We start from the raw sequence: 25157 nt of genomic DNA on the forward strand, positions 1-25157 counted from the left end.
GCTTTCAATACAGAGCCATGCAAATCGTGTTGAGCTGTATCAAAGGTTCGATCTCATTCTCGAAGGTCAACTCTGTGTTAAACATGCTGGGCGGAGGCGGTGGCCACAGCGTCCTCCCATCCTGTTCCCACATAGAAATAATGTGCTGCTTTGATTGTCCTCGTTCCATGATTGAGTTTATCTCCACATTTCCATCCAGAAATGGCAGCCAGCTTTGCCATCCCCTGGGGAAAAGAGGTAAGCCTCTTATTTGGAAAGGTAATCAGATTCTCCAGTGTTATATTAGGGTTGACCCAGGCAGGCTGGCACGGAGGGGGGGGGGGTCTGTTTCATGTTGTTGTACCCATTTTGGCACACAGAAGTTGGTGGATTACGTCCAGTAAGTAATTTATTGAGCTCTTACCAAACCAGCTCCTTTTTAATCCCATCGATTGAGGAAAGCGGTCATTGACTGGACAAAGGGCTGTGTGTCACAGCTTTCATGCTTGGTACGGTGCCCCCTGTGTGTAGGATTGATTGTCAGACTCTTGATCAGCCTCTTTTTATTCTTTAGCTATGTACCATAGAGACCTCGACAGGGAGATGTTGCCTAGAACAGGTAAGGAGACAAGAAGAACCACCCTTCCGAAATGCCACTGTTGTCATCTTCTGTGACAGTTGATTGAAGAAATATTTTATATTAATAAGATGGGAGGATGGGGAATGACTGCATTTTATTATTTATAAGATGCATCTCAAATAACCAATTATGAGACTTGGACTGGAATTTAAATGGGGGTTAATCAGAGTTGGACCAGAGGCAGCTTCCATAGATGTATTCCTAATCTTACGGCACTGGAAAGATATCTCAGAGAAAGGCAGGGATTACTTTGAGTCAATAAAAAAAGGTCCATTGAAATGGAATGTTCAGCCTTGTGAAATTCTGCAGTCACTGGATGGAATTATAAACACACGGCAGATGAGGACAAAAGAAAGAGAGATTTTGAGAGGGGAGGAATATGACGTTGCAATCCTTGGCCCCCATCCCCAATCTCATTATTTCATCAGCTCATGTCTTAAAAGTAAACGCCAAGGGAGTTGGGGGTAGGGGGGGGGGGTAACCTCTGGGTTCAAGCAGCTTTTCATCCTTGTACCTTTATACCAACAGAATTTATTTCTCTGGGGTTGGGGGGCTGGGTGGGGGCAACCAGTCAGTATACGAAATAGGCAAAGCATGCTTCACAAGGCTATGAATATCTGTGTCAGTCCTAGGTGGGGATGGGGGGGGCTATATCTTAAAGGCCAAAGGGGCAGAGAAAAAGCAAGAGTGTGCAAAGCCAGAACGAGGGGAGGGGCGAAAATTCAGTCTTTCAGGTTTCCCATCAGCTCTAAATGTCATTCCCGTCTGGCCTGAATGGCTATCAGATCTTTTTATTCTCTTTTCAAATGAGTTGTGTGAGGAACTGCAGAGACATGGCTGGCTGGGAAGGGAGGGGGCAGGTGGGAACGATGCTACACTGCTTTTTGACAGCTTGAAAGTGTGAGGAACCCCCCTATCGCGGATTTCGCTGGGTAATTATTCACAGATGGGCCGCCGTCACCTCTCCTGCCCCAGCCCCACTCCAGAGATAAGATGCCACTGTCGTTTCTCTCCTCCACGTGCTACAAAAAAACAAAACACGATATCACATAATCACCTGCCAATCTGAGGGCCACGTGTGACGGCGGAGAAATGGAACGACGTGGCAAAACAGCAAAAGAGGAGGCTGCATGCAGTGATATTTAGTAGGTACTCAGTTACTACAAATCATGAACAAATATAATAGCTACTTGAAATTAGATGCACAATTCATTAATGATGAACTTATTCATTCATTACTTGTTCCTTCAGTAGTTCCTTCAGTAGTTCACAAAGATGTACCAAACTAACACGTATAGTAACAAATGTAGTTACTGATTGAGAAAAACCCTGTCATGACCGATTAATGATGAAAGAACACGAGATCGGCATGTAACTAAGACTGAGTTTGTGGTTAATGGAAACATAAGTTATAGCACAGTACTACATTATTTGTGTCCCCTCCAGTAAAGTGTTACCCTGCATCACTTTCCCTGGGAATGAAAGAGTCTGTTCACGGCTTCAGAAGAAACAGCAGCCACATGGGTGTGTAATTATTCAACATGGTTGGGGTAGCTGGGAGCAGGATGAGGTGAGAATAAAGCGAACCGTTCCTACTGACACCCACCTGGAACCTCTGTGTGGGAAGCCAGTGTCTCTTTAACAGAGGCGACCCCTTTATCTATTTTAATATTGCTGTTAGCTTTGGGTAAACACAAGCGTTTCCACACACAGACATGTCATGTGTCGCCCTTGCCCCCCCCCCCCCCCCCCCCCCAACCTTCCCTTTACCGAAGCTGAATATAAACATGTTACGAGTTTCGGAGATTTTATTACAGTGGAAATCTCTCGGCCCAAGTTTGTATCCCGCCTCCTTCAGCCAGTCAGGCAGAAATCAGATCTTAGACAGATAAATGCAACCGTATCCAGGACATGACATACAGCATGACGCCTAGATGATGCCATGTTGAATTATACCCAGGAATCAGGCTATCTGTACAATCTTTTAAATGAATGTATAGGGGCTGAATCAGTAGAAGTGGAGGAGCTCATTATATGTGCTTTTTCCTGGGCTGGGGGGAGTCAGTCATGTGAACACATGATCAGCTGAGAATTGTCACATGGGTGGTTAAGGACTGCAAGTCCGCCTCTAGTCCGCCTCTAATCCGACCTCTAGTTCTCCTCTAGTCCCCTTCTAGTCCCCCTCTAGTCCCCCTCTAGTTCGCCTCTAGTCCTCCTCTAGTCTGCCTCTAGTCCCCCTCTAGTTCGCCTCTAGTCCCCCTCTAGTTCGCCTCTAGTCCCCCTCTAGTCCGCCTCTAGTCCCCTTCTAGTCCCCCTCTAGTCTGCCTCTAGTCCCCCTCTAGTTCGCCTCTAGTCCGCTTCCTGCACTCGGCCAGTAGAGGAGGGAGAGTGTCCTCCTTGTCCTCCCGGGTTAGGATGCAGTGCATTGGAAGGTCGCCAGCTCGAATCCCAGACTCTGCAGTGTGATATCAGCATTGGGCTCCTGAGCATGGCCCTTAATATGTGCATCGCTTTGGATATAGATGCTTGCTAAATAAATAAAAACGTAAAAAATCAAATATAATTCAAGTTGCGCAGATATAGGTAACAATTTTAGACGTGTCACGTCGCAACATGCAGCCTGAATGTTGCATCAGGCCACTGAAGAATCGCATCAAAGCATCGTGACACCTCACCCTCCGTATGCTTACTTACCGGTCTCAAAATGCACATGCAGTTGTACCTGCCCCCCCCAATAAGGGACCTAGATAATGACTCCAGCACCGCCACCAGAGTTCTGCCCCTCATTATAATCGAGCTGGATGGACGTGCTCGCTCCGTTCTTCTGGTGACCCGTTTTATTTCTCCATTAATTACCGGGTTCTCCAGCGCTGGATTCTCAGGCTCCCCAGCCAGACGCTAAAGCCCAGAGTCCGTCTGCTTTTTCCAGGAAATTCAGCCCATTTGTACCCGGATTTTTATAATTAACTTTACTGAGTCCGCATGTTGTCAGGTGGAAAATTAATTTAAATGAAACCTGGGATATGCTGGGCTGTGAAGGATCCGATGGGCGGATGCTTCGGACAGGACAGCCTTGTCACACTGCAGTGACGCATTTGGGCTTTGCATGCATCCTTAGATGGATGCAGCCCCTGAATTTGGACACAGCCAATGTGTATGTAATGTGTATGTAATGTGTATGTAAACAATAAATAATACAGGAGTATAAAGCAGGGGAATAATTATAGTGGATTGAATAAGTAGAGGAAAAATAATAGACTAAAGTATCCAGTGCCATTTGGGGGGGGGAGTATCTCTCAGGAGGGGGTAGGGGGGTAAAATAGACAGCAGGGTGTCCTGACAGCCTCAGGGTAGAAGCTTATGCGGAACCAGGTAAAACTGGCTCTGATGCTCCTGTATCTCCTGCCAGACCTGTGTCCTTTCTGCCCCACCAAGCATACTGATGTCCGCGCCTAAAACGAGCTTTTTTACCGGAACCTATGCCGGCTGTCTGTCCTCCATCCGCGAGCATGTCCCCCCCCCTGCATGGGGCACCCCCTCGCCCCTGCAGGTGCCAGGACAGGAGTGTTACTGCCTTCATATGCACTCTACAAAAGAGAAAGGAACCTGAGCCTCAGTGCTGACAGACTGTTATTAGGAAGAAGCATCATCCCCCACTTTTCTTTGGGAAACATTTATAAGGGTGGCGTAGCAGTCATGGTAACACAGGCAGCCTCCGTGCTAATTAAACATCTGTCTTCCCAGTGACAGTCTCACATGCCAGAACTGCACGGATTACGGTGGTTTACCTGGGGGTGGTTGTGGGGGGAGGAGTCCTGCATGCATGTGTGTTTATACAGATCCCAGAGAACGACACCAGTGAGTGTGACCATCCAGAGATAAAGACCAGTATGACAATCTTGTTTCCGTTCCCCCCCCTGCTGAGGGACAACCCCATTGGATGTCAGAAGTCGGAGCTGGGAATGACATCATACCCAAGCTAACTATGTTTCCAGTACAATAACTCATTTATCAATACCGGAGACCTGTTTCAAAACAGATTTTTGGATTTAAGGTACCTCATTTTAAATGCCCTTTATCTTCTTTCACTTACATTTAGCGTAGACTACCTTAAATCCAACAAGTTATCTGGCTAAGCAAGAAACCCACGCTTTATGAAACAGGCCCCAGTTCTGACCAGATTCATTGTTAGCCATTATTAGCAATATCAGTTGATAATGAGGCATTACGTGGTACTTTGTGCACAGACAAACCACAGCAAAATGATCACAGGTAGCTGTTGGACAATACTGTGTTTACGACCAATTTAAGGAAACACAAATACGACATAAGTGCTAATAAACAGTATATAACTACAACTTTCACTTCTGAAGGGTGCAGCCATTTTGAATTCTGAGAGGCTGAGCTTCCGCCGACTTTCCGACTCAGAATTCTGACTTCGGGGGGAGTTTCCAATTGAAATTTCTAACAGAATTTCTGACAAATGGAACACAACACATGCCCCTGTTTATGACCAGACTCCTCTGTTAATGTGATGATGATGAACTACCTGCCTGTCTGGTCCACCTGCCAAACATGGAAGTGTATCCCTGGTGCCAGTGCTTAATGACTGTCCAATGAAGCGCCGGACATTTCGGCCGACAGGAAGTTGCCCTGTTCTCATCAAAAGGGGACAGTCCGAGATGATGCGGCCCAAGGCCTACAAAGCCAGCACCATTTGGATCACTGTTGGAATAAGTCAAAGAATAATAAGATAACTTTAATTAGCCAGCCCATGTGGAACTGACGACATTCCTGACACCACGTCAGCAAATTTCACTCCTCGCTTGTGATTGTATTTCCTTAAAATAGGGGAACACAAAGACTTTAAATGACGGGGAAGAAATTCCATAATTCATCACTGGCTTATGACCTATCTGAGAAGTTTATTAAAATTAATTGCGCTAAGAAAGATTGAGGGCCTAAGGCTTATGCGAATGACAAAAAGACCAGATTAAGAATTTATGAAATTTCCAATTGGCCCCAGCACCAAGAATAATTGGTACATGAGGAGGAATTGTGTCCTCCGTTTGTAGACGACACACTTATAGGTTGCTTTTACATTTGCAGTGGAAGCTGCAGGCCACTGACCTTTAACAGCACATTTCATGCCGTGAAGTTCTTTGCACAAACTGGGGTGTGGCTGAGATTTTTGTTCTGTCAGCTTTTTCCGAGGTCCTTCCAAATGCTTCCACTGAGTGCTAATCGTAACCCTAACCCTCCATTCCCAACAAACTTAAAGGCTTCCTTCACCCAGGAGCCCAGATTCCCCAAACCTTCAGCACAGGCTCCATGAGCTGCTGCGGTGCATTTCTAGCCGATCGGACACACGGTGCTCCGGTTCCCACCAAACTAACTGAACTCTAACTGAGAGTCGGGTAAGAAACACCAGAGTCCAGTAACACCAAAGGCGACTGTCAGATTTTTTAAGGGACCATAATTCATGCAAGGGACCAGACTTATTAGCCAATGATATGTTTTGATTCTGTGAGTGACAGGGGAAGGGATACTCCTGGGGCCAATCAGCTTTCAGCTGGGGCCAATACCTCTGTAGTCCCGCCCCTATAGGTGCCCATGATACAGACATTATTGCATTGACACATGCCAGCCTTTGCCGTTTCATCCCATCTTCACTTATACACAAACGCTTATAAATGTGCATATCCCCAGAGCCGAGGCCTCATCCACACCGTTTGGGCCACACTTTGAAAGCAAAAACGGACCATAAGTGCCAGCCATCACAGACAAGAGAGCACTTTGCGTAGAAAACGAGGCTTCCTGGAGTGTCGTGAAGAGGCTTCCACAGCCCAATTATGGGCCGCGCTCCACGGACAGTCTGCGATCACATCACTCTCTCCGGAACAGTAGACTGCTCTTTACCGCGGCGGCCCACCCAAACATTTGGCCTGTCCCACGCAATAGTGGCTGGTGTACATTAACAGCTCCTTTTATATACCTTACATGCTTTGTACCCATCCCATGACACTATGATTAATAAGTAAGTACAACATATGCTATTAATAGCTATACAGTATATCAAATCGTCCACCCTCTTCCGAATTCAGAATGCAGAGTTTTCAAGCCCGTGAACATTTTGTAGTTGATAATCTCTGCACGTCCCCCAGGAAGTAGCTCTACCCCACCCCGCCCCCTATGAATCACTACATTAGCAGAAGTAACACAGAGTGTCAGCCAATGCTCAAAGGTCAAGCGCTTAAACAGTCTTTTATCTACCTTTGGCTAATCCTCAAGTGGAGTGGGCTGTTCTGAGCATGTGCAGAGGCAGAAGGGCCCTCCTCTACTCCACCCCCCCACAAAGTGTTTTGCTCATGCTAATGGCTCATTATCAGGCTTACGGCCGCCACATATTGCGGCCGGCCCCTCATACCAGGAAAGGTCAGATTGGGCCAATACGCTCCAGTGAAATTCCTGTGTCTTACAAAGACATGCAAATCTTATACGTCCCCTCAGAATGAACAGTAAACAAAGGTGGAACCAGGGATTAGATATGAAACTAGCTTTGACTAGAATACCGACCGTATTCAAGACAAAATAAAATTCTTTCGAATCAGGTATTAAAAATAATAACAGAAAAGAATTTAAAATGTACGAGTAAAAGTTAATCATGTATTTATTGCTTTTTATAATGCTGGCAATTCTCAGTTCCCAGCTGCACAGCAAAACAAGCTTGTTTTATTTTAGCTGAAATTCCTGCTAACGCCTTGCATCCGAATTACCCCCCGAAAGCAAAAATTATTCCTCAAAAGCTATATATTCTTAATCAGTGTGACTCCACTTTAGGGCTAATTTGTGCATAAAATGGTGTTGAAGGCGGCTGTTGGGAATGAAAGCCTATTATCTGCTTTCATGTTCATCTTTGTTTTCCTTTGAAAGCCGGCAGGAACGCCGCCCCAACACCTGGTGAGATATCACCGTCGCGTTCCCACTTTCCCTGCACGCGCGGTTATTGTGGCTGCTTCTTCGCACGTAGGTCTCCATTCACGCCCCGCCCTGTCCACCCCCACCTGCCGGTAAATGAGCATGAGCCAAGGCTCCGGAGGCCGAAACAGACGGGACTGACGAAAGGTTCTCACCTTGGAGAGGTGTTGATTTAAAGGGGGGGGGGGGGCTGTTCCATCACGTTCAGCAATGAATTTGCGCGGGAAGTGGCGCGATGCTGCTGATGTGCTGTGAATTTGCCCCCCTCCACACCTCTCACCACACCTACCCCTCGTCTCTGTCATTACCCATAAGTCAGTTCAACACAAAAGACGGGGAGCAGGGAAGCTTACGAGGTCACCACTGTGACTGGAAGTATACACTCTTTCATTACTTATGAGGTGTCTCTGATGTGTGTGTGTGTGTGGGGGGGGGCTTTAGGAAGAACAACAGCAGAACTTACACAGAGAGTGCTGTGCATTTTGGGCCCCTAATGGAGGTGTGTTTCAGAGATTGGAGCATCGTGCATAGGAGCACTCGAAATGCTCTGCAGAAAACAACAGGGATTATGGATGGAAGAGAGGGTTCCTGAGAGAGCTTAATGAAGGGGGGGGGAGTAAGTGGGAGGCGGTGAGTGTGCAGTATGTGGGGGGGGGGGGGGATTCGCTCTTTAACCAAAAGCTACCCCATTTTGCTCCCGCTGGCTCCAGAGGAGGCATCTCCAAAACCAAATGAACGGTGGAGCCGCTTGTGCTGGGGTCAGGTGCTGCGGGACACGGATCTGCTGCAGGGAACGAGCCCGGTGATGTAGCGGCAGGTCTCGCGGAACACGGCCTTGCATGTAAAACGAAATGGCTTCATTTTCCTTTTTCCGGCCTGAATATCGATCCGGCCGAGATGGGAGGTGGTTTTACAGCCCTGAGGAAGGAAGCGGAATGGCGGAAAGGAGATGGATGTTTGGGAGTGCCGCCGTAATGCAACGAGGGGCCGTGGATTTGCTGCGCGATTAGCTGCTATTTTCCTGTTTATCTGGAGACTCGGAGAAGGTGTTCAACCCAAAAAGGCCAAACTGCTTCCTTTACCAAATCAGCTGTCTGATGCTGAAAATCATTTCCTAAGCTCCGAGCGTGAATATGGACACTGGGCCACTTCTCCATGCTAGACAGGTGTAACAGAAAGCACCATTTGGGCCCCTCGACCCTGCTCTACCCTAGTGATGGGCTCCTCTGTGGGCTGTAGCCCCCTTGGAAAACAGAAGGGAGGGGGGATTTCCCTGCTGCGTTGTGTGCGACTTGGCTGTGTTTTCTCTTCATCGCCTCTTCAGCAGAACCTTTAATGCTATTCTGAAGCCAGGACTCTGCAATGAATAAATAAATAGTGTAAATAAATCAATGAATGTAAATATTGGGTTTGTAACTGTGAACCTCACAATAACTAATCCACCCCAGATGGAAAGTTCCGGTCAAGCCAAGCACAGTGGTGAACATGGTACCACTTGTGGTACGTTTGTGGGTCTGGTGACACAGTCCTAACATAGAACGTCTCATTCCTCATAAGCAATTAATCCTTTTGCTTCAAGAAATGTTGGTGTTGCATCACCAATACGGCGGATATCTGGTAAGCTGCCTCATTGGCACAGGATCAATCACGGCTCGGGTCACCGAGAGTGGATCAACTGCTGCACACCCAACAATAACACCCCCCCCCCCCCCCCCAAAACGGCCTGACATTGGCCCTCCTCATTAATGTAATTAATGGCACCCCTGGGACACAAGGATGTGGGCGTCCGAAGCCACCTGTTCTCATGGTGATGCCACGCTGATTATAATCCCAGGAACGCCCTCATGGCGTAGCAGGGGGTGGCAGTGAGAGATGGATCCCATGGTTCTGCGCACCAGGGCAAGGGTTGAGCAAAGTTCCCTGTGACACCCAAGTGGACCCCTTGTGGTCTGAGACAGTGGATGAGATCCAGACTAACATCTGCTAGAGTAGCTTCTCTAAAGGTTTGACGCATCTGTGTTTCCATTTTCCAGATTCTGAGGACGGAGTTGTAGTCGTCCCTGAAGGTGTCGGCTCCTTCCAGCCTCCCCCCCCCCCGAAACTAGTGTGACACGGCAGACTTGAGCTCCCCAGCTATTATGCCATTCCCCACACCTGTCGGGTGGTCCGCTCTATGATAGGAGCAAAAGGAGGGAAGATTGGATACAGTCTGCTAGGCATAATCAGAGCCTGAGAGACAGTCTTTACCGCGGTAGATTCTGCTCGGCCGGTGCCAGCCATCGCGGTGTGCATTTCCCAGCGGGGGGGAGATGCCACTGTGGGTTGGCCGAGAGAGAGAGAGAGAGAGAGACAGGGGGTGGCTACTTACCACGCCAGTACCAGGCCAATGGTACAGCTGCGGTATCTTCAGGATCCAATAGTCTGCTTTACCAATGAAATGTATGTTACTGAATTTCACTGGCATCTTCGTATCCAGCTACACCAACAACACGTAAGAGCTGTTGTCTTACAATGAGGTTTGGGGGGAGGAAGGTACTCTGCTACCATCAACTGCCTCTGAGAGACCAGGCTGCAGAACGCTCGCGTGCTAATCACATGTGCTAACTCCTGGTACTCAGAATCAGAATTCATTTGATTGGCCAGGATCACCTGCATGTTTTGGGAGTTGCAAATCAGTATAGATTACACCCAGTAAAAAAATATCAATCTCTCCAATGAGAGGTACCAATATTTAAAATACTACACAAGAGTAGCATGTACTATGAACATTTCATAGATGTTTACATGTTAAACCCTGTTTTGAAGAAGAAACATATACTTTACATTTTGAAATCTTAATTGTCTCAATTGAAGTTTCTTAAAAATCCACATTGTTTTGCCATGACAACAAATCATTAAGAAGAGGACTGATATTTCAAAAGTATGCAAAATAACTTGACATACATTATTATTACAGTCTATGACATATAAAAGTGGACATTAATTAGTAAAAATGTCCCATGGACTTCCTGTGTCAAATATGTATGTCAATAAATGCACAAAACGTACCAAGAGAGTATGCCTCTACAAACATTAAAATATATGGAAATAAAAATGAGATCATCGTCTTTGGGCATATAAATATTTCACTGCTTTCCATGACCTCTTTTCCTCTGCCTTGTTGGACAGGCCTCATTCAGGAATTGTCATCTTCTAAACTGACACAGGAAAAAGGGAGATTTTTAGCGATGTAAATATTTCAGCTTTTGTGAGAATCCCTTCCATATTTTCAAAAAGCACAGTATCAATAATGGATGAGTTTACCAAGAACAATTTAACAAATAATGAGAGCAAAAAATGGGTGGTAGACCGGAGAGTGGCAGTGTTTCGATGATACTAGTTAAGATTACCAGGCAATGGTGAAACGGGCTAATCTTCAGAGATGGTTCCTAGCAAACTGTCCACTAATAGATAATTGGCATGCCCCCCCCCCCCCCCAAAAAAAAAAAAAAAAACTCATTGGTTTTTATGAAGCTCTTCATACCTTTTCAAAAGAGAATCTGCACAGGTTTTTAAGGAACCAGTATGTAACTATCAGGACTTGTTAGTCCTTTAAAACCAAGATTCTTAGCTCTCCTGTGCTTTTTGTGAAGCTCTACATTAAGCACAGCATATATATTTTAAGACATTATAGCAAATATATACAACATGGCTCTCTGACATGCGTAACTTGGGGTTCCTTCTCTGTCCCCCATTCTACGAAATCCCAGGCTTGACCTCCAGTGTGTTTTGACTCCTAAACCAGTGCAAGGGAAGCGCACAGAGGAACAAGGAGAGCTGAAATGCGAAGTGAACCAGAATCCGCAGGGGAGGGTCCTTCCATTATAAAGGAAAGTCAGGACAGTTGAAGGTGCAGCAGAAAGACTCAAAAACAGCGCAATGATGACAAGTTGACAGATTTACTGCCACTTTGAACACTCTGGCTTTTTGCATAAGCCTGGAACAACACGATTTTCGGCCCCTCGGAAGCTGTCGGGTCGTCAATGACAGTCAGCGACTGCCCGTCGCACTGGTGTGTGCCAGACTGTCGGACACAGTCGGTCCTCGTTGGCACCATTTTGGCCAACTGAGCTTGCTGGATCGACGTCGAAGCTAATTGGTGAAACGGCGCTCTCTGATCGGGCTGTATGACAACCGTCCCCTCTAGCACTGGTTGGTGCTCATTCTTCCCTCGTCGGCATGATGTGTAAACAGCTTTACGAGCCCAGGAACAGTGACAGCACCTTTTGGATTCCTGCACGCCAGTCCTCGCGTGACTCCTGTCTGCCAAAGCACTGTCAAAAACGCAGCACTGATCTTATCCGGTGGGGCGCGGCTGGGCCAAACCCATCTGCTGGCATGCTTGTCGCTCAGTGGCACCGAGTAGACTTATCACCTGCCTGTCATCTCTCATTCTCTGGCCGCAACAGACACTTGCTTTTGACATTTCACAGGTCTTGTGTGGGTCTACCCCTCTAATGGATTCAGGCTAAAATAAGAAGTAAACATACTCATTACTATTAGAGTGTAGAAAAACCCGGAGTTCTAAAGACGTACGTGGAGCTGTCATAATCCACAAAGACTCGTGGAACAGCAGTGATGCCCTCTGAGGCAAAGCTGATGGTCGAATCTGCAAAACAGATCTTGAGCCTCAAAGCGATGCGACATCCAGCTCCACAAACTCACAGTGAGCGAAAAGGAGCCAATGTCATCGCCGGAGTTTGGCTCGCTTGTCTTTGCGGCAATAAATCACAAACGTGTGGCGCCGTGTCCTTGGTCCACACTGTTTGGAAGCAGAGGCTGATCCTTCGCCATCTGTTTCGAGGAAACGAATGCCCAACAGATATTTCCTGTAAGCTACTGCTGACAGCTTACATTGGTTGGGGAGTTAAGTTTTCTTTACGGGTAAGAGCAAGTTAATAACAGTTTACGGTATAATAAAACCAAAAGTGGCCACGCATTTGTGTTTGGGTCTATACATTTATGTATTTTGGCTTTTAGATCCTGTCTCATACCATTTTCTGATGCTTCCTGTTAGTTTCGAATGGAATGGTAGGAACCAGCAGCGGCAAAAAAAATGTAATTTGAGTATGTAACAAAAAGGAGTTTTTAGCAGTGGCTAGCATTAGCATGCATTTGATTTATTGTCTTTAATAAGCTGAAATGACTTAAACGGTTTCAGTGGATGGTGCGTTCTGTATGGTCATGGACTGAAAATAGTCAAAACAGATTACAGGGTATGGCGGCTGTGAGCGTCCACATCCTGAAGCAGAGGCAGGTCCCACGTGGTGCCATTAATTGCAGTAATAGATGTCGGGGGGGGGGCGAGTCCCTGCAGAAACTCGGGGATATATGCGTAATATTCACTGGATTGAATTTCGCGCCTCGGTCTATAACAGTAACGCTTCTGTATTTGTGAACTTTTGCTTCGAATGTCGATTTACAAAATACTACATATTTAACTAGTCCAAATTGTTTTAAAACGCCGTTATTTAAATTAAACGGTATTAAAGTATAATACGTCATCCCCAATGTAAAACATGCATTTACATGTAGGGTTTATATAATCCTGCTATTTCATTATTCGTGTAATATGATTTTGCTAATATTCAAGAGGGGTTCAATTTTAATCCGTCTTGTGCAGGAGAAGGAAGCCCATTGAATTGCGTTATAATTAACGCGCATTTCCAATCCTTAAAGGAGCGTTTTGCGCTCCTGCTTTTTAATAAACTTAACCACCAACTTTGTTCGTCGCTCCTGGAAACATATTTGGGTTAAGTCGTTCTATTTACTATTTGCCGTGAAGAAATACAAAAATCAATTCTGTTTTTACTGGCTTGATTTTGGACTCATTTGCATTTTGTTAAACAAAACTGTCCTTTGATACTATTTTCCATTTAAATGACATGCTGCCGGTACGTCTGTCCTTAAGAAAACGCTTACACCCTGTAATACATTATCGGACCGGCGTTTGATGGTTTACCCTGTTTGCTTTGTTTAAGGTGCTTGTGTCGCTAGACTAAAATTTAAGGTTAGGGAATCCCTACTGCATAGCCTACCTGTAATTTTCAACGCGGTGTTTACCATTCAGATTTTGTTTGGGGGGAAAAAATTGTCTCACATGGAATAAGTATAGTCCATATGGGATATTTTAACGGGATAACATTGACAAACTAAACGATTCAGTGGGTATTTGTAAATGTAGACGAACGTCATACTATGGACTTCTCTCTTTTTGCTATGGGTTCTCACTTTTATATATCCTCCGTTTTCCTAAGTCATTGAAATTAATCGGTCAATAACTGGGTCCTTATTAGATGCGTCATTTCGTATGTATGCACAACTACATTAGTACATGTAAACGTTTATCGTGTAATCAGTTTTCTTACCCCAGCAGTATCTGCTATTGACCACCGTTACTCGTTTCCCTTGTATTTTCATCCTCTCCTCGTTAACTCTTTTTGCAGAAATATACCGATCGTTTTGTAAACCTACGCAGCTGCGTGTTATGTAAGTAAACGCAGGTAACTTGCTCGACTTTAAACCAGCCAAGGCTGCGATCCGATTTTAACTGCTGGGATGGATTAAGTATAAAATACTAAGCGCAGAAAGGGCCATTTCAGCATATACTGGTGTGTTCTGCCGCGATCGTTTTCTCCAATACACGACCACTTATGTGTTTAACTGTGAGAATGACGAATACGCCCTAAAGCAATGCTTACTCAACCTTTAACACTGACGATTTACGGTATATAAGCAGTTTGGAGAAAGACAAGACAAATAGAGAAAGACCCCCCTTTTCCGAAATAGAATCAGGTGAAAAAATATGCTTTCTGTACACATAACATACCCTTTAAAATAATTAAAGTAGCATCGAACCTTAATGAAGTGTTTAGCGAAGTTATATGTTGTTTATTTAAACACTTTAAAATGCAGACATCAATTTCGAAGTCAGAAGTAATGTGGCATGTTTGTATTCATATTATTTTCAGCTTAATATTCGGAAGTATGGTGGAAGATAAATGACGTTCTGGATATCGGAGAATATGTATGGATCATTTTGCATACATAATCCCTGCGTGGTTTTATTTCCCATTTGGCGAGTGGGCCGTCGTCATTGCTCTCCCACGCTGCGAATACATTTTCTTGGGGGGAATTTTGCGGGGCTGTTGAGCCGATTGGAGGCTGTATGAACTGCTGTCTTCCGTCCACAGGGCCGCTTGTGTGCTTTTCATTAGCCTCACCAAGTACTCCGGCAACCTGTAGACAGCATTTCATTTCATCATGTAGACATCATAATTAAAAATTAAATTTCATTCAAACAGTAGATGATGACAAGAGGCATGTTTGTGAGCATGCGAGGGATCAGTATTACTCTGTGGAAATAAAACGCATAAAGCAGCTTATTTTTAAGGTGAATCGTTATTTGTTATGATTGCCGTTAAATAATATGATACAGGGGACGTTTTCCCACTGTAATGAGACCCATCAATAGAGCAGATGCGTGGTAAACTGTAATATTAACGTCATCTTATTAGGATGTAATAATTGTAAAGTATATTTCTTAACACTTTAATTTGTCGGTAAAAAAAAGCTTAATGTGAGCATTGATTTGCGTGTGCTTGTGTGTGTATTTGTTATTAAATGCAGATTAGTCTGTGCTATACTGGAAAAGGGGTTCTAGTCAATTACAGTTAAATGTAAGGTGTTGATGCTGTTACTTTAATTGACTGGGTTTGCATATTCTAGTAGGTGTTGCGCTGCAGCACTGCAGCCAATCAGAGGCCCCGCACACTCTGATTGGCTCTGCATCGGAGGCTGCCTGGCTCCGTCTGCAGGGGGAGGTTACAATTTGTACTCCGCTCATCCATTCAACTCCTGTAGTCAGCAAAACAGCCTGTGTGCAGACTGGCGTGGCAGGCGTCTCCGGCAGGGATCCCAGGGAGCCGTGAGCTTGCACTGAAGTGAGGCGAGCCAGCCCCACTGCAGCGGCACTAAATCTCCAGTCTGTCAGCGAGTGGGGGAGAGGACAGGCAGCCCGGACAGGCGGAGGGGAGGGGGAAGCCGAAGACGGAGCGAGCCATCGATTCATTTCTACAACTGATGATAATGGGGAGTTGGTGGGACTCTGCTGCTCCGGATAAAACTTAAATAAGAGTGAAGGGCTTTTTTCCCGGACGCCAGGCATTCTGCTGGCGGGACGAAGGAAAGGTGGGGGCAGAGAAGCCGATTTGCATTGGAAAAGGTGACACCAAAGAGGATTCGATCCCCACGCTCGGCTCTGCTCTCTGCTGCTGCCCTGTTAGCCCTTCCGAGAGTTTATTCATCCTTCTGTCCCTCTCCCTTCTCTCTTGCCTTTTTTAAATGCCCTCTCTGCACGTCCCTCCACTGCTCGGCAGGTAAACAAGACTCATGGTCGATGCCAAGGGGAGGAACATGAAATGTCTGACTTTTTTCTTGATGCTTCCAGAGTCGGTGAAGAGTAGGTCGAGCAAAGGGGCCAAAAAGGGCAGCCCCACGAACTCCAAGTTGCCCCCAGTCTGTTATGAGATCATCACCCTAAAAACCAAAAAGAAGAAGAAGATGGCAGCGGAGATCTTCCCTGCCAAAAAGGCGACCTCGGGCACCACTGTCCAGCAGTATCAGCAGCAGAATCTGAACAACAACAACACGATTCAGAGCTGCAACTGGCAAGGACTCTACCCAACCATAAGGGAGAGGTAGGTCAAGGCGAGGACGGGGCTCGAACCCGCGCAGGTCCGGGGACTTGCGGGGGGGAGTGGTAGAGGATCACCCAGAACCTCCCGCAAAGTTTGAGAGCGGCTAAAGTGCGCACAGTGCCCGAGCAGATGGCCACGTTTTGGCGCGTTGGCATCGTTTTGGGGGAACATGCGCTTTTCCTGCTGTTGACCTTCAGAAGGATGATGCACCAGGATCTGGGCTCAGAAACGCTCACATGCGTTCGTCTTGGCTTGACAGCATGCGATGCTGCAGCTTTGAAGGATGCTGTTCTGCTTTTAGGCAGGGTGGGGGGAGGGACATGCTTCCCAGTGGGTGTCCGGCAGACGGGACATTTCTGCACCGGGGACGCTCCTGCATATGCTGCCCCCGGCGTCCTGCAAATTGCAGTGCTGTGGGGGCGGGGAGAACAGACACCCGATGACACGTTGCAGCATTGCAAGGGATGCGGAAGGGGGCTCCACGGTGCAGGAGACACGAGGCGAGGGGAAAGCCCTTTCCTGTCACAGCGGGTGTGTTTACCGAGAGGGCCCCCACACTGCGGCCACTTGTTTACCATCCTCAAGACTGTCCCGCAGTCTAATAGCAGTCGCATTTCAGATGCAACATTTCCTTCTACTATTAACACCCAGGGTTTTAGCTTGCAGTACATCGCATTTTGTGTATGCACATTTGCTTTGAAATATGGTGCTTGCTGTTTTTACCTCAGCAAGGCTGGGATGATTCCTGGGGAGGAGGAGGGGGGCAGACAGTGAATCAGGGAAGGAAAGTTGAAAGTCAATCAAGGATCCATGATCCATCCAGGGGTATTACTGTCTGTCCGATGTTTGGCAAACAGGCCAAAGGTGAGCTACTTTTAAACCCTGACTGCTTTGGTCGAGGTTGGGGGTGGGCTAGGGGGCTGCATGTGGTCTTTTTTACCCTTGATTTTGTCAAAGAAACCTGTATTTTAAATTTGAGTGGGAGAAAAACTTAAATTACAAGAGGGGGAAAATTACAAATATAAAAAAACAAAGTTTTTTTGCCTTGGCACCCACGCAGATTTGCAGGCTTCCTGGGCATGTGGACGTTTCCATCTGTGCCAGGGATGTTGTGATGTTTGAGGAGCCGCTGAACACCCTCCAGCACATTCAGAAGGGGCCGGAACGCAATGCCCCCCCCCCCCCCCCCCGGCCACCTGACCTGACTCGCCTGTTTGCTCCTGGTTTGCAGGAACGCCGTGATGTTCAACAACGAGCTGATGGCAGACGTGCACTTCGTGGTGGGCCCCACCGGGGGGACGCAGAGACTGCCTGGGCACAGGGTGAGTGGAGACGGCTGAGGATGGATCACGTTTATAGGTGGGGGGGTCAAAATAAATATCTCATTGCTGGGTGCCCCGTGCAGTGCTGTATAAATTATCTGCCTCATTACAGCACGTAATGCTAATCAAATCCTGCACGTTTGCATCTTGTGGCAGTTTTGCTCAGTTATGCGAGGAAACGGAGCTTGGGGATGAATGGGTTGGGGGGGGGGGGTCAAAGCGAATGCTGACAGCATGAGCTGTGCCACATCCCCCATGGGACCCCCAACTTCCCCACTGTGATCTCAGCATTGGGCTCTTCATGATTTTGGTGCAGTGCTGAATCGCGCCTGTTCCCGGCGTGAGTTACGTTGCCGTGGCGATCAGGACAACGAGACATGTTCCCCTCACCTGTTGAGTCTTGCGTTGTTCACAGGACACTGTAGTGTTCAGAGCCCTTAAAGATGTGTTTTATACAGTTATGTATTTATTGACAAAATTCAGTCTCAGTACCTTATTTAGAACTTGAGAAACAGCTTCCCTCTTTGGGATTTCTTTTTTTTTTTTTACCCTTAACTACTTTGCCATCTACTGGTCTGCAGCGGTACAGAATCCCCTTATGTTTGTCATAACTATGCTTTGGTATGAACTCATGAAGGGACTGTAGGGATCCCTGTGAGCATGACGAGTGATTGCTAAGCTTTGTTCTAAAAAATATAACGTCAAATGTAAGACTGAACCCATACACAGCAGGGGAGTTCAATTCCTATCCAATCTGCCATAACTTGCTCACCACCATCGCTGCAGACTGGAACCTGTGGTTCTCACCTGGTCATTGACATCTGCTGATACTCATCCCTGGTTCGGAATGCTAGCCCATGGACGGAATGCCGATTTTTCTATTTTCTTCCATCCCACTCAGTGCATTTCCGGAAAACGTTAGCTTTCTATTTAAATTTTAAGGCACAGACGCGGAGATACTTGTGTGGATGGGACCTTCCCAATTTTTGGCCGGCATTCAGAAGCAAGCGTGCTTTTATTTGCAGCTTATTTCCTGTTGCAGTTTTGTGATATGGAGCAGACCGCAGCATTTGGGACTTATTGTGTGTGCAATGCAGAGAAAGAATCCCCCCCCCCCCCCCAAAAAAAAAGCAGAGTACTTCAGCAGCTGACTCACCTTGCATCCCGTTTGCTGTTTTAATATTTTTATTTTTGGCTGTTCAGGTTCACGCTGGTCTTACTGACGGCGCAGTTTGTGCCTCAGCCGTTTAGGACAATCTGTCAGTCATCAGAAGGTCGTCAGAATAAATGCCCAGGTCAGCAGAGTGATCTGGGTCCCAAAACAGAGCCCTTAGCCCCCCCTCTCAGTCACCCCTGGTACCGTCTCACCCCAATCTCTCGACTGCATATCGCCTTGGATGAGAGCACTTGCTAAATAAATATGCATCTTGAGTTTGTCTCAGTCACCGCGTCCCCTCCAAGACCTGCCGTCTTTATGACTGCTCAGAGACGGGGTCTATGAAAGGCTGAACTTCTCATCGCAATCACTAATCACTCATCTGCTCTTTTCAGTTTCAGACGCAAGCTGAAGACTGTTGGGGGGAAAAATTCATCTTTGCCCAAGTTTTTTTAAATTTATTTTTATTACTATTTCAGTCCAGCTAAACCGTGACACCCGGACACGGTTACAACAATAATTATAGCAGCTGTGCGAGCACTAGGTGTGCTCCAGTGGTGCCTTTGGAAGTGGGATGGACGTAACGACCAGATTTAGTAAAACCGCAGGATATGCCGGATTTAGGTCAGATCCATGGCAGCTAAACACACCGAACTGATACAGCCTCGACTGCTCAACAAAACAGTTCAAACATCTCCTGCAGATTTGGTCACCAGTTCTGCATCCAGCATCACCCTCTGTGCTGAGCTGCACACCCCCCCCCCATCCCCTTTCCCCAGAAAAGTGTAGCAATGGACTGTGTGCGTGTGCATTGTGGCGTTAGAAGAGTGAAAACCAGCAATATTGGGAAGCTGTGGACTGGGGGAGAGAAGCTAGAAATGAACGACTGTGCAGAATCAGTGAGGTTCATGACCAGGGCTGCCTGAAAGGGCGCAGACAGTAGGGGGCGCTCATGAGTGTGTGAGCGTGGATAGTGGTGCCTTGGGTTTTGCAGGGGTTGTGAGGGGGGGGGGAGTTCATTGTAAATGTTCCACGGCCACGTCTTCATGCAAGTGATCGTGTGACTGCTGCATGCATTAAAACAGGGCTTAAAAAAAAAAAAAAAAGATACCCTCCTTTGTCATGTGAGCCACTCATTAGCGGTTACCCTCTCTTTTCCTCTCTCTCTCTCTCTCTCTCTCTCTCCCCCACGCAGTACGTTCTGGCTGTGGGTAGCTCTGTGTTCCATGCCATGTTTTACGGGGAGCTGGCCGAGGGCGACGATGAGATCCGGATCCCCGACGTGGAGCCGGCTGCCTTTCTCGCCTTGCTGAAGTAAAGCTCTCATTTAACTGATGACTTTTTCAGCCCCCCCCCGCCCCCCAAACAATATCGGACTCTTACCTTCTGCCTGCATTTCGTTGTTGTCTAAATGCAGCATGAACCGAGGTGGATCTTTTAAATCCACTGCACTCTCCAGCTGAGTAATACCTTTTCTGGAAAATACTGCTATAAATTTCCTCCCGATGCTTAATGTTGTTATATTTTATGTTTTTTCCCCAAATTGCCACGTCAGTTCAGTCTGAAAATGTACTGCATGACACCTATCAGAATTCAGGCCTTTCAAGAATTTATGCATCCCCATTATGTGAGGAAAATAAAACGTGGCACTTTTCTGATGCGCGTGGGGAAAATGATTCATTTTTCCCATTTATTATTATTATCATTATTATTTTTGAGAGCCTTCTTTGTCGTGAGAGCTCAGGAGCCTTTCTAAGAGCCCCGTGCCCTTTAGTGGTGATGGGTGGGGGCAGCTTTGAAGCTCTTCTGTTTTCCCATGGTCTTTGTGGAAACAAGGGCCAGTGAGTGGGAGGAACATGTGAGCGCACTCAGAGTTAACAAACAGAGGGCTTTCTGTTCCACTGTGAAAACCACTTTGGGATTTTTTTCCCCCCCGTTTTTGTCCGGGATCCGGGATGTCGGACGCACCGTGCATGATGACGCAGAGACAAAGACGGAAAGCGGGTAGCGGTGGCGGTCGAAGAGGTCCCAGTCCCATGTGCTTGTGGGTGGAAGCCCTCTCTCTGCTAAATAGTGTCCCTGGGGAGGGTCGTACTTGTGCTTACACTGAGTAATTCATCCCTAAATGGCATCTCGTGATCCTATTCCAGAGGTCGCCAAAGAGGTTTGCATGCTGTAACCTTTCAGAAGATTAGCATATTCATATGGTAATTGAAAAAAATATTTATTTACATAAAATAAATAGCGGTAATTTTTAGAATAATTTTTGTTTATCTTTTACAGCCAGTTTAACGCTCTGCTTTAATATCTACATTTTTTTCCTCAGTTCTAACTGCGGGTGGTCTTTAAATAAGCACAAGAAGAGCCGTTTAGTATGTTTTTGTTTTCTCATAACTCCCAGGGATGAAATTGAGGCAAACTTACGAGGGCTTATATATGTATTGACATTTAGGTAGCTGAGAGAGTCATTGGTATCGGGGATGCTCTATGACTGAGCCTGTTTGTGGTCTGTGTTCCTCTTCCGCAGGTACATCTATTGCGACGAGATCGACCTGAGTGCCGACACAGTCCTGGCCACCCTGTATGCGGCTAAGAAATACATTGTGCCCCATTTGGCGCGGGCTTGCGTCAACTTCCTGGAGACTAGCCTGAGCGCCAAGAACGCATGTGTGCTGCTGTCGCAGAGCTGCCTGTTCGAGGAGCCTGACCTGACACAACGCTGTTGGGAAGTCATCGATGCACAAGCTGAGCTGGCACTCAAGTCCGAGGGCTTCTGCGACATTGACTGCAAGACGCTGGAGAGCATCCTCAACCGGGAGACCCTCAACGCCAAGGAGATGGTGGTATTTGAGGCGGCAATGAATTGGGCCGAGGCTGAATGTCAACGGCAGGAGCTGGCACTCTCCATCGACAACAAACGCAAAGTCCTGGGCAAGGCCGTCTACCTGATTCGCATTCCCACCATGGCCCTGGACGACTTTGCCAACGGTGCCGCCCAGTCTGGCGTGCTCACCCTCACCGAGACCAATGACATTTTCCTTTGGTACACGGCAGCCAAGAAACCAGACCTAGAGTTTGTCAGCCAGCCCAGGACGGGTCTGGTGCCTCAACGCTGCCACCGGTTCCAGTCCTGTGCCTACCGGAGCAACCAATGGCGTTACCGTGGACGCTGCGACAGCATCCAGTTTGCGGTCGACAAGCGCATCTTCATCGCTGGCTTCGGTCTCTACGGCTCCAGCTGCGGGTCAGCGGAGTATAGTGCCAAGATCGAACTGAAGCGCCAGGGAGTTGTACTGGGTCAGAACCTGAGCAAGTATTTCTCAGACGGCTCCAGCAACACCTTCCCTGTGTGGTTTGAGTATCCGGTGCAGATTGAGCCAGACACGTTCTACACGGCCAGTGTTATCCTGGACGGCAATGAGCTTAGCTATTTCGGCCAGGAGGGTATGACGGAAGTCCAGTGTGGGAAGGTGACCTTCCAGTTCCAGTGTTCCTCGGAGAGCACCAATGGGACGGGCGTGCAAGGCGGACAGATCCCAGAACTCATCTTTTATGCCTGAGTCTCTGCTGTCCTCCAATCGGTTTCGGTACCGCTCCAGAGCTGTGTTCCTGCTCACCTGATCCTGTTTAGTGCACAACCGCTGTCACACTTCCGTTTTACCGTGTCTGTCAAACCGAGCAGAGAAATGAGAAATAATCCTCATTACCGTGCTGTGCATTGCTCAGTTTTCCGTGCACCTGTGACACATGTGGGCCTTAGTGGGCGTAAGTCAGGGGTAACGATATACACAGGTTCTCCTAACATGTAACACTAAACGCAAGGATACACCACAGCCCTGGGAATCTTTACGTATAAGTGTGTGAGTCCTAAGTACGAGTGTTGGCCCTGGAGTGGATGAACAGTCACTGGTGAGTTCATAAGTCCGATGGAAAACGAACAGTACAGTTATGTCAGACAAAAACACTGAAACGCATTCAAAAAACATTCTTACCACTTCACTCGTACATAAACTATGAAACTCCTCCATTCAATTCTCTTCTTCTCAGTTCAGTCTCCACCTTTAACACCTGAGATGTTTAAATGAAAATGCGTCTTAGCAATATCACGCAGAACTGGTCTAGCGAAAAGGAGAGTGCGCCCCCAGGTGTACTGGAGGTCAAAATACACAAGTGGCTTCCAGGGCTTCCTTTTGTTGTCCTAGATGTTTCAGGCTCAACATGTGTCATGTTACACACTAATTAGATACTTCTCTATCAAATCAACTTTTGTTGTCTATTTATAATGACACTGTTATGAGGTACTAACATTTAGGGAGTGATGAAGGCCATTCTCACTCCAGAAGAACTTTAAGTAGCGACACAATTAGCTCAGGTCCATCGAGACCTATTTGTAGGTGTGTATATTTAATGTTAATCTGAGTGCCCCTCTGTGTTTCATTTAACTAATGATCTGACATATTTATGGCATATTTATAACGATCCATAGTCTTTAAGAATTACATGTGTTTTAGTAAAAAAAAAAAAATTATAAATAAATCACAAAGCATGGCTTGAACATCTGCCCGTCTATAAATGGGATACTAAAAGCATTAAAACTATAGCTATATATAGTCTGTTAAATGGAAGATATAGGGCACTTTTTTGTCCCAAAGTTGTTCAATATCTCATTTTTTGGGGCGTAATGGAGAAAACTAGGAAGGATAAAAATGGGACATGGGTTGACTCAGTTCTTATGAACTGAAGAGTAGGTTTCTGGAGTCGTATGTCCTTAAATAGGAATAGGGCAGCTATAAATTCGCAAAGCTTCCACGGGCTAGAAAACTGCACTGTAACGGTGAAAGCCTGCTTGAACCAGGCATGTTAAGCGTTATTTTGAAGCCGTCGCAGCCACGGCGAAGGCTGATCTTCAGCTCCATGGCCACCCTTGACCTTCGAGCCTACGGGCCCATTCCTCCTTGCTGAAGTGTGGACTAAGGTGACCTTTCTTAGACCGAATACGCTGCTTGTTTTGGCTGTTGTCCTGTGTCCTCAAAGCTTCTGCCAGCTTTTTCCACACTTATTGCCTGTTAAATGCACTAAAAACAAACGGCTGTAGTGAATCTTTAGACCTAACTGTGGATATTATATATGTACGTGAGATTTAATATTTTCCTTTTGGGGGGTGGAAAAAAAAAAGTGTCAAAAGCTATAGTCAGGTGAAGAACTGTCCAATGAGCTGCTGGTCTGGGAATATGAGACTGTGGATGAACACATAGCTGCAATTTGTTAATGACTTATTTAATGTGCAGTTTTTCGACAGCTGCAGAGTGAATATGTTGCACACTACTGTACCGTGCTAATTCTGTTAGCTCTAAAGTCCCGTTGAAGCAATCGTATCAATGTATACTGAGGTTAAACAAGAAGAATTAAATGGACTGCAAGTCTACACCTATTATTTCTCGTCGTTTCCCGTGGACCTCCAGTGGGCTGCTTCGTGTCTTTATTCAAAGGTGAGATGGAGCAGTGTTTCCTAGAGGGGGCGCTGTGTGGAAATGCTCCATGGCCATCCTATAGGAGGTGCCGGGAGACTTGTGAACGTTTGCACCTGTCTCAGAAGCGAAATAAAAGCAGGTCCTATAATTGCCTTTGTAATGGTGTTCATTTAGGGGAGGGCGGGTGGATCATGACTCAATATTCTTGCAACGCGGACATCCCATAATTAATCCATTTGTTCTGTCTCATTTGCTCCCTCTGCTGTCCAGCCCACTGTTTATACCCCGGTACGACTCTGGTGATGAATTGCCCCTCCCTTCCGCTGTTTGTGGCCAGGATGCTTCGATGATAGTACTGTGCTGGAGGGAGACGCCGTGTGTCCCTCTGGGCCGACCCCTGGATTCACTGCGGCCCTGTCAGCGCTGCTCCCCTGGGGCAGGGAGCCTCCACTGCTCTGCTTTTGTGCAAGGAGCTGGTTTCTCGTTAAACGGGAGTCGGAGGTGGATAAAAGTGGCAAGGAAGCAATTTACAGTTTCCAGGGACAATGTGCACACGTTGGCCTGGAGTGCAGCGATGTCAAGCCTGCAAAACTGGCTTCTATTCACAGGCAAAATTAGGCTTTAAGCACTATGAAGTATTTTTTATGTTTGGATTTGATGTATGTATAATATGCTGGGGTAACGATTTGATTGGACGAGGCTATACTTTCTATTCCAGCTCAGCTAAGCTCATTGTGTCGCCCATTTAGTCGAATCATCCAAACAAAAAATGTCAAGTTAACCACTTCAGCAGAAAATATTGCAGCCTCAAATTTAGTCGTAAAAAGTGTACAAAACGAAAGCTGAAGGAAACAAACAGCAGACACACCAGTC

At 46.7% G+C, this 25157-nt stretch overlaps 1 protein-coding gene across 3 annotated transcripts; it reads left to right on the forward strand.

The window, feature by feature from the left end:
* The first annotated feature begins 15477 nt into the window (after nt 1-15477).
* On the forward strand, nt 15478-24494 carry btbd3b (BTB (POZ) domain containing 3b). 3 transcript variants are annotated; one of them, XM_049009587.1, is made up of 5 exons: nt 15767-15860; nt 16086-16335; nt 17567-17657; nt 20009-20127; nt 21341-24494. In XM_049009587.1, the coding sequence occupies exons 2-5, from the start codon at nt 16199-16201 to the stop codon at nt 22371-22373; spliced, it is 1380 nt and encodes a 459-aa protein (XP_048865544.1). In that variant the 5' UTR covers nt 15767-15860; nt 16086-16198; the 3' UTR covers nt 22374-24494. The 3 variants fall into 3 exon arrangements, with proteins under 3 accessions (XP_048865541.1, XP_048865544.1, XP_048865543.1); XM_049009586.1 differs by having other exon boundaries at nt 15780-16014; XM_049009584.1 differs by having other exon boundaries at nt 15478-16335.
* The last annotated feature ends 663 nt before the right edge of the window (nt 24495-25157 follow it).

This window comes from Brienomyrus brachyistius, chromosome 3 (genome assembly GCF_023856365.1).
Source record: "Brienomyrus brachyistius isolate T26 chromosome 3, BBRACH_0.4, whole genome shotgun sequence".
Taxonomy (NCBI): Eukaryota; Metazoa; Chordata; class Actinopteri; order Osteoglossiformes; family Mormyridae; genus Brienomyrus; species Brienomyrus brachyistius.

Bases quoted from the DNA above. Each gene is read 5' to 3' on its own strand.
- btbd3b (XM_049009584.1), top strand. From the start codon at position 16,028: ATGGTCGATGCCAAGGGGAGGAACATGAAATGTCTGACTTTTTTCTTG. The intron at 17,658-20,008 runs GTGAGTGGAGAC...TCCCCCACGCAG, and splicing joins AGAGACTGCCTGGGCACAGG to TACGTTCTGGCTGTGGGTAG. The intron at 20,128-21,340 runs GTAAAGCTCTCA...CCTCTTCCGCAG, and splicing joins GCCTTTCTCGCCTTGCTGAA to GTACATCTATTGCGACGAGA.